This window comes from Plasmodium gonderi, assembly GCF_002157705.1.
Source record: "Plasmodium gonderi DNA, contig: Chr11, whole genome shotgun sequence".
In the NCBI taxonomy this organism is placed as follows: domain Eukaryota; phylum Apicomplexa; class Aconoidasida; order Haemosporida; family Plasmodiidae; genus Plasmodium; species Plasmodium gonderi.
The window spans coordinates 1,939,527-1,951,993 of NW_021628936.1; the positions used below are offsets into that span (position 1 = coordinate 1,939,527).

General features: G+C 30.4%; 4 protein-coding genes across 4 annotated transcripts; 2 read left to right on the forward strand and 2 right to left on the reverse strand.

Moving 5' to 3' along the window:
• Positions 1 to 842: 842 nt before the first annotated feature.
• PGO_114100 (hypothetical protein, conserved) lies at positions 843 to 1,784 on the forward strand (the record flags this gene model as incomplete). Its single annotated transcript, XM_028688744.1, has 5 exons — positions 843 to 895; positions 1,004 to 1,052; positions 1,204 to 1,342; positions 1,547 to 1,608; positions 1,713 to 1,784. 5 exons carry the CDS (start codon positions 843 to 845, stop codon positions 1,782 to 1,784), a joined length of 375 nt encoding a protein of 124 aa, XP_028544545.1.
• Positions 1,785 to 2,421: 637 nt separating this feature from the next.
• On the reverse strand, positions 2,422 to 2,790 carry PGO_114110 (hypothetical protein, conserved; the record flags this gene model as incomplete). Its single annotated transcript, XM_028688745.1, has 1 exon — positions 2,422 to 2,790. One exon carries the CDS (start codon positions 2,788 to 2,790, stop codon positions 2,422 to 2,424), a length of 369 nt encoding a protein of 122 aa, XP_028544546.1.
• Positions 2,791 to 4,039: 1,249 nt separating this feature from the next.
• PGO_114120 (ubiquitin-conjugating enzyme E2 I) lies at positions 4,040 to 5,736 on the forward strand (the record flags this gene model as incomplete). The annotated part of the gene is made up of 5 exons (XM_028688746.1): positions 4,040 to 4,116; positions 4,503 to 4,563; positions 4,815 to 4,923; positions 5,200 to 5,325; positions 5,651 to 5,736. The coding sequence occupies 5 exons, from the start codon at positions 4,040 to 4,042 to the stop codon at positions 5,734 to 5,736; spliced, it is 459 nt and encodes a 152-aa protein (XP_028544547.1).
• Positions 5,737 to 7,589: 1,853 nt separating this feature from the next.
• PGO_114130 (RNA-binding protein) lies at positions 7,590 to 10,417 on the reverse strand (the record flags this gene model as incomplete). The annotated part of the gene is made up of 4 exons (XM_028688747.1): positions 7,590 to 9,008; positions 9,311 to 9,454; positions 9,824 to 10,088; positions 10,293 to 10,417. The coding sequence occupies 4 exons, from the start codon at positions 10,415 to 10,417 to the stop codon at positions 7,590 to 7,592; spliced, it is 1,953 nt and encodes a 650-aa protein (XP_028544548.1).
• Between the last annotated feature and the right edge of the window lie 2,050 nt (positions 10,418 to 12,467).

The following is a 12,467-nucleotide window of genomic DNA, read 5'->3' on the forward strand; positions in this document are numbered from 1 at the left end:
CAAGCATGCATGCAAGATTTGCGCGATATCATATCTGTTTGTCAATATATGTACATTTTATCCCATTCCTTCATCCTCCATCCTTTTTACTCACCACATTTTACTTTATCCCAATCTTTTCAATTTCTCCTATATTATTTAATACCCTCCGTCCACCTCATCTTGACAATTAATTTTGTTTTAAACTGTCTTTTTTTTTTTTTTCTTTTTTTTTTTCTGCTAAGCCGTATCTAGATTTTTAATTCCTTTTATTTATTTATTTTTTCTTTTTGGATGAAAAGAAAAATAATAAATAAATTCTGAACACAATAACTTGCTCTTACCTAAAGCCTCATCATCAAAACACCATCATTATATTACCCGCATGATCTTGATCTTAATCATAGTCCTAATTTATAGCCCTAATCATAGTTCTAATCATATTCCTAATCATAATAATAATCTTTTTTTTTTTTTTTCTTCTTTTTTTTTCTTTTTTGAGCTACTTTCATTCCTCAGGGAATAATTCCGGTGTACCAATTTGTACTACTAAAAATCAAATTTGTTTTAGTGACACATTATTTAAATTAAATTTTTAGTTTACCTGGCTTCATATTTTTTTACTTCAAACTGCACTTGTGAATGCATGTATGTATGTACTTAAGAATACATGCATATATATACACAAGTATACATTGCGATGTATGCTTAGGAATTTGTTATGTTTTAAGTTATTTACCTTGTTTGTTTCACACACATTCAATTTGAATATTAATTGGCTGTTACTGCATTTACGACATAACTTTTGTCTGACCTCGTCAGAATTAAGTAATTTTTTTTTTTTTTTCTGTTTGGAGCACATAATGAATTTGGCTGTTTTTGAGAATGATAAAAGTTTATCCTTAAATGGAATAAAGTAAGCAGAAAAGCAAAAAATTGGGAAAAACAGAAGAAAAAAAAAAAAAAAAAAAATACATTAATTTAGACAAGGTAACCACTCATTTTCACGAAAATATTCTTTTAGCAAAGTATTGGATGATGTTTACAACGATAACCTAAATTTTCTGTTAAAGGTGTGTGCAAGCAGAATGGGAAAAAAAGATATGAACTGTTCAGGCGTTCGTTTCGAAATTGGGGCAATATACATATACCCACACATGTGTTAACCTGTTTTTTTTTTTTTTTTTTTCATCTATCCACTTTACATTTGCAACCTTCTTGAAGAGCAATCAGAACGAATTAGAGAGAAGAGAAATCGATCAATTCAGTTACAAAATCGAAAACCTATTAAACTCGGTAGAAGAAGAAGGGCTGCGGCGACATACCGAAATGGATAAAATGAAGGAAACTTTTCAAACTATTGGTTTGAAAAACAGAATTTTTGTATAGTATTTCTAACTTATACATATATATATATATATATATATATGTTTACATTTATGTGTACCCGTACTTGTGCGTGTCTAATAGGAGGAAGTTGCTAATATATGTGCGTGCATAGATATATATATATATGTACATGTACATACACAATATGTATTCCCCGCGTGTGTCATATCCTTCACAGCTTTGCAGCTTAAAAATGTAAAAAAATCCATTAAAAAGGCCGAGAAATATTTAGAGAAAAAGGTTCATCAACATTCTTTTTACAAAATATTATTATTCCCTGTGTTTGTTTATATAAAAAATGTAATTCCCTCACGATCTTTCTTCCTCCTTTTACGTAATTTTAGGAAAGTGGAGAAATTGTCTCGGGTTCATACAAAACCTTTGAATCCATTAAAAAGAGTATTGCTGATTTGTAAAAAGGCACACCTGAGGTATGGGCATGTAGAGGGGAATTTTCCTTTTCCTATTCCATTTACCCTCCTTGCAATACTTTTTTTTTTTTTTTTTTTTTTTTAAACCGCTTCACATATTCACTGCGTGTCATCAGTGAGCGTACTGTTTTACCTAGACGGGTGAACAAAAACAAAACAAAACAAGAGATGAAAAAACAAAACAAACCATAACAAAAGAAAAGCTGTATTAATCGGTATTAAATAACAAAAAAAAAAAAAAAAAAGTATTTTAATGTAAAATAATGTAAAATCACGAATTAACTAATCATGCAGCACTTTACAATAAAACATAATCATTGCTGCAAAAAAAGGAATAAGAAGGTGCAAATTTTGATGATGCAAAAGTAAAATTTTATATCATTCATTCTTTTGTCAAAAGTTCGATCACTCTTTTGCCCTTTTGCAATAAGACGGATTAAAAAATTGAAGCATGCCTTAGGAGGAGGGTGGGAGAGTATGGCACATAAACTATCTCTGAACGAACAAGAGGGCAAATAAATGCATACACATACGTCCACATATATATATACAAATAAGTCTATACATATAAATACTTCCACACATGCACATACGTAGCCTAGATATAGGTATTCGCGTTCGTTTATTTTTGCAGGCGCGTAATGTGGTAAATGTCTTTGTACAATTTATTCGTTATGTCATTTTCGGCTAACAAGTGATTAATGCGTTCGTTTTTCATCTCTATTTCATCACGGAAATTTTTCATTTCCGCTTGGTATAATTGAACTTTATTTTTTAAAAGGTTATTTTCGTTTTGCAGTTGTCCGATTTTTAGTTTATAATTTTTTATTTCCTCTTTTAATTTATAATATTCATTCCTTTTAGCGAATTCATTTTTAATATCAACAATGTTTTTTTGAAAATGTACCACCTTTTTAAACCTTGCATTTTCTTCTTCTTCCCTTTGTATGATTACATTTTTGTAAAATTTTTCCTTTTTCTCGAAATTCATTATGATCGCATTTAGGTAGAATATATGCGAGATTTGCATGAACATATATTAGGCGTTCTCGTATGTATAATAACACATACGATCCGTTTATACATATATATATATATATATACCAATGACGTATATTATGAATTTCCCGTTGAACAAATTATGTGCTTTTTTTTTTTTTTTTTTTGGACAAAATATAATTATCTATACTTTATAATGTTTTCTACTCAGCTTATAAAAGTACATTTTACATATACACATGCGAACATGCACACATGCAGGAATAAGTAAAAACTTATGTTACAAAATTTTATAGGATAGGGCTGATCTGGTTTTAATTCGTCTCTTTTTCACGAAAGAAGAAAAAGGGATAAACAAAGGGGGGAAGGGAAAAAAAAAAAAAACAAAACAAAAAAAAAGTGGAAAAAAAAAGGATAATAAGGGCATTAAATATACTTTAGTGAATAAGGGGGGAAAAAAAGGGAAAAAAAACTTGCGTTATGGCTTTATCCTTTTAAGTGGAATGTGAATTGTGAATAAAATTAAAAACGTAAAACTTTAAAACATTTTTATGTGTGCACAGGTGGCTATATCATAAAGAAAAAAAAAAAAAAAAAAGAAGAAGAAAAACAAGAAAAGCAATAAAAACAAGTAAAACATGAAAAAGCAAGAAAATTAGCCAAAGGCAAACTGGGAGATCATAAAAGAGCGAACACATGAATAAGTGCAAGAACGCAAAAAGAGGAATGCATGTTAAAGTGAGATAGGGAGCGAAACACAATTATTTGCTAAAAAAAAAGTATACATACTCTCATCTGTAGAATTAAAAAATAAATGCATAGCCTTGCACAACCTCAGCTCATCTATCGCAAAGAACATGTAAAAAACGAATAAAATTAAAGCGAAATTAAAACAACAATAAAGTAACAATGAAATGAAAATGAAGTAATAATGAAATGATAATATAATAATAATGTAATAATAATGTAATAATAATGTAATAATAATGTAATAATAATGTAATAATAATGTAATAATAATGTAATAATAATGCAATGATAATGCAATGATAATGTAATAATAATGCAGTGATAATGTAATAATAATTTAATGAAAATGAGATAATAGTACAATAAAAATGAAGTAAAAATAATTATTTATTTTTTTTTCTTCGTTTTGTTTTTTCCCTTTTATGCCAAAGTATCATTAGTAGAATTTTTTTTTTTTTTTTTTTTTTTTTTTTTTAATTCACATGAAAAGCATGACAAAAAATAGACTTTTAATAGAATCCCGTGAAGCCAGAAGGCAGAATGACCCAGACATAACGCTTACTCACAGGTATGTATAAATTCTCTGCAGCGGTATGAAAATATATTTTTTAGGATTTTTGTTTACCCCTAATTCCTACTTATATGAGTGGTATCTCTGTGAGCATTTACCGATCATATCAATTTGTTCTGAATGTTCATACACATATATACCATATGTGAATACTAAGGATGGGATATATATATTTTTTTCTTTTTTTTTTTTTTTTTTTTTTTTTGGGGGTATTCTGTCTATTTATCTATCTATCTGTATATGTTTGTGTAAATTGGTTATTTTTTGCATACCAATCATTTAAGTACTTAATAAAAAATTGACACATCTTTACATGGATGTTTTTTTTGCAATGTCTAGTAAATTCTACCATTTCGCACGCCTCTCTCTCTTTCATTTTTTAGTGATTACAATTTATACGAGTGGCAAGCCATCATTAGGGGACCTAAGGATTCTCCGTATGAGGTAAAATCTCAAATTTTCGTGGAACAAATATTATTTATTCTTTTTGGAGGATTATATGTCTTGTGTGAAGGCATAACTTTATGTGTTCCTTTAGATAAAATTGTAGTGTTTATTATGTGTACACCTATTTGTTTATCTGTATTCGTGTGTATGTAGGACTACACACGAATGAAAAGATAAGTAGATTTGCCCCCAATTGTGCATTCATCCACCCCTCTTTCACTTGCACAATGAGGATCCATATCTTGTAGGGAGGAAAGTGGAAACTGAGCATAAAATGCAAGAGCACCTATCCAATAGACCCACCAGTGATAACTTTTATAACTAAGTTTTTTCATCCAAACGTTAATTTTGTAACAGGTAGGGTTTGGACTTGTCTTAATTGATAGATCATCACAAATGAAATTTTACCTGACAGCACAATTTTTTTTTTTTTTTTTTTTTTTTTTTTTTTGGAGTGGACGCTGGGGGACATCCTAGACTCGTTCACACATATGGGAAGGACATCTCAACCTGTTTGTATCACCTCAATACACACACATGCATAAGCACATATGCACATACACATGTATATATCAAGTACATCCATTTTTTCCTCCCTTCCCTGCCCTGTCTGTTATTTCCATACATTTGTAGGAGAATTATGTATGGATATTTTGAAGACCAACTGGAGCCCTGCTTGGACTATTCAATCCCTTTGTCGAGCCATTCTTTTTTTATTTACGGAACCCAACGCAGACAGTCCACTAAATTGTGATGCAGGTTTGTATTTGAACATGTGTATATCGTACATAGTATGCATATTTTGTTACAGATTTTTATACGTGTGTCTTTTGCAATGCATATAATGCATTCCCCTTTGAAAGTCAAATGGTTAAATGATAAGCTGAAAATAAGTACATATATATGTGCCATTCTTCTCTCTTTTGTTCATTCATCACACGTGTTCATATTGTTGACACTGATAACGACTTTAAAGTTAAGAAATGAATAAAATAAAGTGGGATATAATACAGTATAATGGAATATAATAATGTGAATAATATTTTTCATAGTACAAAATTTATTTACTCCCCCCTCTTCACAGGGAATTTACTGCGATCTGGAGACGTTAAAGGGTTTCAATCCATGGCCAGAATGTACACATATGAATTTGCCATGCAGAATGATTGATCTGATTGTTGTTCAAATGTGGAAGGAAATAAAATTAGCACACTTTTTGCTTATCTGTTTTTTTTTTTTTTTTTTTTTTTTTTGCACCTGGGTAAAAAAGGATAACTTGTCCGCATAACAGAAATGAAAAGATGACAAGAAAAAAGGGGCAATAGAAATTGAAACAATTTTTGCCTCTATTTTTATCGCGTACGTATTTTTTGTTTTTTTTTTCCGAAAAAATTTGTGCATTTTTTTATATGAAATGGGCCATTTAACTTATGTGTGTGTGCACCATATTTTTTACTACTGCACGATCACATGAAAATACTTTATATAAAAATAAAACTTAACATCCAAAATTAGTATCCAAACTTAACATGCAAAATTAGTGTCCAAAATTAGTGTCCAAAATTAGTATCCAAAATTAGTATCCAAACTTAACATGCAAAATTAGTGTCCAAAATTAGTGTCCAAAATTAGTATCCAAAATTAGTATCCAAAGTTAACATGCCGTTTGTGCATATATATGCTGGTGTATCAATGAGATTTCTTTACTATGGGAAAGTTACACTTGTAACAGACCAAAAAAGGTGCATATGTATTTACAGAATATGCATACGATTGAATGCACGACAAAAACTTATGTTTACACGGCTTCTAATTTGTGATTTGGACAAACGGGAATTATGGTGTTTAGCAAAAGAGAACAGTCTTTAATTTATTATACGCACGAAAGTGAACGTAACATAATGCAACAGCTTAAAATTTAAGCTTATACAAAGGAGGAGGAGGAGGTGTGTGTGTGTGTATGCGGTGAGGAATAAAAATGTTATACAAAAAAATTAAGAAAAGCAAATTGGAGAGAGGGCGGTTAGAAGAAAAAGAAGAAAAAAAAAAGGAGACGTTTTCTTTTAATATGAAATGATGAGATGAATGAAAATATATATACAGCATAACTGTGTTAAATGTACACAACATAACTGTATTAGATGTATGCAACTTGATAACCCAATTTTTTACTGTAAAATGGTTGTTATTAAACAGCTCTGGTTTGTTTTTCCATGCAATATATAGGGAAACGGATTTGTCTTTTTCTTTGGTCTATGAAGATAATGGCGTGAAATGGATGAATTTTTACACATGATGTATATAACGGTAGTAACTAAAAGAGGGAAATTCTGGAATGCCCAATGTGTACATATTATTCCGATAGGGAGAAACTTTTACAAATTTATGCATTTCAATTTCGTGTGTGATGCAGAAAATTCAAATGCATCCCAAACCTTTTAGAGTTCTTATAATGCTGTCGAGAGGATATGCACAAAAGAGAATAAGGTTATATGGGCTCGATAAAATCTCGGAATACGGCATTTTTTATTCTATTTTTTTTTTTTTTTTTTTTTTCCACGGTCAATGTGTGAACATATATATATATATAGCTGCCCTGTGGAGCTGTCCTGTATATACCATTTCCCTTTTTTCGTTAAAAAAATGATAAGAGGTAAATGGTACAAGATGTGTCGCATACAGGTGTGATGCCAAATTTGCAGTGTCCCTTCTTCATTTATTTGTTTGTTTGCCTGCTTTTTTGCTTGCTTTTTTGCTTGCTTTTTTGCTTGCTTCTTTTTCTGTATATCTATCTACCCCTCTGTTTGTCTGTTTATTTGCTTGTTCGTTTTATTTCCACCCCTCCCTCCCTCCCCCACCCCTTTGCCCCTCTCATTCACTCGGTCCCATTGTACTTATAAACACAGGGTTGTATGCAAGCACTGGGTAGATGCATAAGACTTTGGAATAGTTCCTTGGGAGAATATCCTACATATATATAATTCATGGGTATCTGTCCTCTGCAGTATATTAATATATCCATCTTACCTTCTGTATCTTTCCCTATAAGCCATTTCACGTCTTTGCCTCTCCTTCATCCTTTGCCTCATTTGCATTTTCTCCGACTCTTTGATCCACCATGGTTTATTACTGCTTGATTTTCTACACCTTCGTCTTGGAGAATGTGATGAATGGCTATAACTGGAATAAGAAGATGTACTTTGGTCTTTTTTTATCAGTTTATGTATTTTCTTTTCTTTATGATAATAGTGTCTATTCTTTTTTTCTGATCCGTATGAACTTAACGAGTTGTTACTTTTCGTGTGCTCTGAGCTCCTAGAATAGCTATTATTATATCTCTTCCTTTTTCGCGTACTACTACTATGTTTTTTATAGATATGTTTACGTCTCGAATATGTTTTGCTTCTATGTTTTCTGTATCCACTTCTGCTACTTGAAGTTCTGTTTCCATGACTCGCTGAAGAGCGAGAATCGCTACTTCGTGAGGAACTTTTCTTCTTAGTGGAGCGTGATTCACTCCTATATTTATCACTTTTGGATTTTTTTTTTTTCTTTTCATTGTTTTTATTTTTTCTCTCCTCATTCTCTTCATCTTCTGCATCTTCCTCGTCTGTTTCGTGGTGTGTTTTACTTTCCTCACTCTTTTTATTCTCATCACTCTTTTTATTCTCATCATTCCTCTTATTCTCATCACTCTTCTTATTCTCATCACTCTTTTTATTCTCATCATTCCTCTTATTCTCATCACACCTTTTACTTCCATTAGACTTTTTCTTTTCTACTTTCTCATCTGTTTCGTCAGTTTTAGAATTTCCACTATTATTTAAAGGTTCTTTGTCACCTTCGTCTATTGTTTTTAATTTCCCTGTACTTGCAGAAGTAGCACTAGTAGAATTATTAACAACACCACTTTCTGCAGATGCATTCAACAAATGCTGATTAACTGATACGAGATTATTGACAAGAACAGCATTTGGATTGTACATTGCACATAATTTTTGACTCAATTTATCTCGTAAAGCTAAAACTTTTTCTACTTTCTCGTTAACTACAAATTGTTTATTTGTACCTTCAATATTATTGGTCTGGATCGTACCACTAGCAGCAGTAGTAGCAATAGTTGCACCAGTTGTAGTTGTTGCAATAGTAGCAATTGCTACCTCCCCTTTCGTTGATATAGTGGTGTTTGTATTATTACTATTATTACAGGAATAATTGTTTTTAAGATGGTCTTTTTCAACAATTAAACTGAGTGCATCTCTTATGATTATTTCATTCATTCCAACTTTTACTCCATTTAAATTTAATGCGGCTTTTGCATGTTCTTCACTTGTAAATTCTACAAATGCAGTGTGCACTTTTTTCTGTTCATTGTACTGGAGCTTGTAACTAGTGGTGTTTCCAACACTCTTGAAAAAGTTTTTTATATCATCTTCACAGTACTGTAAATGGAGGAGCAAAAGTGGTAAAAATGGAGATGGTGGAAAAAGCGACAAAAATGGAGATGGTGGAAAAAGCGACAAAAATGGAGGAGGCGGAAAAAGCGACAAAAATGGAGAAAACGCTTAGCCCATTAGCCCATAATAATTCAAGCACGGGTGTCTATATAGAGTGTGTCTCTTCACAATAAAGCATGAGAAAAAACATGTTTGTATAATGATGCAGTTCTTAATCATATGCACATATATGATACAAGTTTTTTGTGAAATCGAAATTATTTCATTAAAACATGTAGAAAACTTACATTCTCAGGTACATTTTCCATATAAATAATTTTAGAAAATACATCCAATTTGTTATTCTTTTCATTTAATGAATTTTGAAAATCTACGAGTCCTTTCTTATTCTCCGATACAGTTTGCTGATGTATTAGAATATTTTGCAGATTCTGAAAAGAGAAAGAAAAAAAAAAAAAAAAAAAAAAAAAAAAAAAAATGTTAAAATTGTAACTTAAATTGTTTTGTTGGCTTCTAAATGTCAACACACGGGACATAGTGCATTTGGAATGGTGGTGGTGGAAAATTTTGTTGGCTCGCGCTCAATATAACAGGTTCGACATGGATTAATTGCAGTTAATCAAAGCATAAATGAAAAACACTTAAGCACAAATTGTGATACTCGTATAATTTGTATTCACAACTTCATGTAGACAAGCCTGGAAAGAGTACTTTTGATGAAAGTAAAACTCCACACGATATAAACGCGCTTGTTGTATGAACAAATTCTCAAGTGATCCTTCATGTATTTTTCATATTACCTGATTCTGTAAATTATTCTGCAAAGTAATGTTATTAATACGAGAACTGTTTCTAATATTTACATTGTTACTTAAATTTTTTTCATTTTCATTATTATTGCTATTAACAACTTCGGTAAAACATGGGTTCTGTGCAATCGGTTCTATCACAGTTACAACCATAGGAACGTTCAGTAATGGTTCGCCATTTAATCGTGATGCTTTAGTTATGCCCTCTGAGCTCTTGAACTCGATTTGACAGTACTTTTGGTTTTTCCCGGGGAAGCTGAAGTGTGAAGGAGCGAGGGGGAAAGAGAGAGAAAAATAAAAAGAAAACAGAAAAAAATGAGAAAAATAGAAAAAAATGGGGTAAACTAAAAAACTGGAAAAATAGAAAAAAATGGGGTAAACTGAAAAAATAAGAAAGACTGAAAAAAAAGGGGTAAATTGAAAAAATGGGAAAACATGAATGCTTTTCAAAATATCTTACTTCTTAAAAACCACACTTATTATTTCATCACATGATTCAAATTTTTCTTTTATATCCTTCTCTGATACATCTGTTGAAAGGTTCTTTACATATACTACATTGGCTATGCTGAAATTTAAACTCATATTAATTGAACTTGATTTTTATGTATTTGTTATTCTGTTCTTTTTTTTTTTTTTTTTTTTTTTTTTTTGGGAGGGGCACGACCTTGGTATCCTCAGAAAGGATAAACATACATGTGAATACACATATAAATATGTGTATGCAGTTTCATTTACATGTTATACAAATATATATATATATATATATATATATATATGTGCATATGTTATGCATATGTATGTTGAAATGTGAAGAACTACAAATAAATTCTAGCATTCTTTTTTGATGAAAAAAAAAAAAAAAAAGAAAAAAGAAAAAAGTAAAAAGAACCTTTTAAAATTATCCTTCTACACGATCCTTACATTTTCAAAGGTTCTCAAACATTTTCTGCACATTATGTTGGTGAAAGGTGTGACATATTTTCTTTCCCCCCTATTTTTTCTAAATCGAATAAATAGATTGAAAATTTGATATTTAAGTGTGACAAATTTCATAAACTAGTTATGAAAAAAAAAAAAAATAAATAAATAAATAAAAAAAAAAAATATTGATTTATCTTCCATAATATGCATAATATATAATTAGAGCGTGGCACGAAAATAAGTATCTATGTATATATATATATATATAGGTGGGGGAAAAAAAAAAAAAAAAGTACTAACAAAGGTACATTTTTAAACTTATGCATTTATGAACAGCTTTTTTTTTTTTTTTTTTTTTTTTCTTCCTTGTTATTAATTTTTCTTTCGGTTTGTATGCGTGATCTCCTGATCCCACCTCAAATAAATACTATGTTAGCCACGGTTGTAACGTAAAAGTGGAGATTAAAAGTTTAGATGTTTAATTAAGTTGTGAAAAAACTAAGAATTATGCAAACTTTCAAAAATGAGGGAAATTATGCGAGAACATGTCTCCCCACCCAACACCATGCGTTTCTATATTGTATGTAAGAAATTAAAAGAATATATGTTAGGATATATATTTGTGACACTGGATTCACATCGGTGACACCAAGCTGTATTGAATTAACATCACATATGGGCCACCACAATCGTGAACACATATTCTGGTAAGAAAAGAAAGAGTTAAAAAAAATGGAAAAAAACTGAAAACAAAAAGAAAAGAATTGAAAAAAAATTGAAAAAAATACATGAACGGTTCAGGTGAATTGTGAAAAATGACACTGAAAAGAAGCTTTTCAAATTTTGGTATAAACATAAATAAGCAGGAATGTGGTATTGATGACTTGAAAATATTCCGCGCGGGAAATAACAAGAAATTATTTAAAATGCACAAAAAAGTAGCAAATTTCGTTGCAAATGAAATACAAAATATTTCTTAGCACACAAAGTTTGATAATATGTAATTTTTTATATGCAACTCACCATATAAAATAAGGGCCTATATTTTTAATATTTTGCATACTGCTAGTTCCAGGTGTCTATAAATCATGAGATTCACGATTCTATAAGTTATATATGGAAACCCCCTAAAGGGGGGGGTTGTATATACTGATAGGTGATGAAAAAAAAAAAAAAAATAAAAAAAAGCCAAACCAAACCAAAGAAGCAGTAAGGAGAAAGAGAAGTTCATTTTTCTATTTGCATGAACGTCAAAAATTTAAAAAAAAACAAAACTTGCATGTTAAGGTGCTTTAACTACACAGGAAGATATACATGTGCCCATATTTTATATATAAATGCATGTAATCAAATTTGAAGTTGTATATTCTACAAGCACCGTATGAAAGGTACTAACAATGTTCAAGAACATGTACATAGGGGAAACGATGGAAAAGGAGAGGCGCACATTTATAAAATTGTACAAATGAGATTCTCATTTTTTTTTTTTTTTTTTTTTTTTACTGTTCATACTGTTTTGGAATTTGCACAGGGGATGATTTGGGGTTCATAATTTTTGGTGGTTCGAATTTTCGTATTATTTTTAAAAATTTTTTGGGAGTTAAGCCAAAAATAACTAGCAAATAATGCATTTCGAAAAAGAACCATAAATTGAAAATAGAAGCCAGAAGTGTAAATTAAGAAGGAAGAAAGTGTAATATTGTTGGTGAAA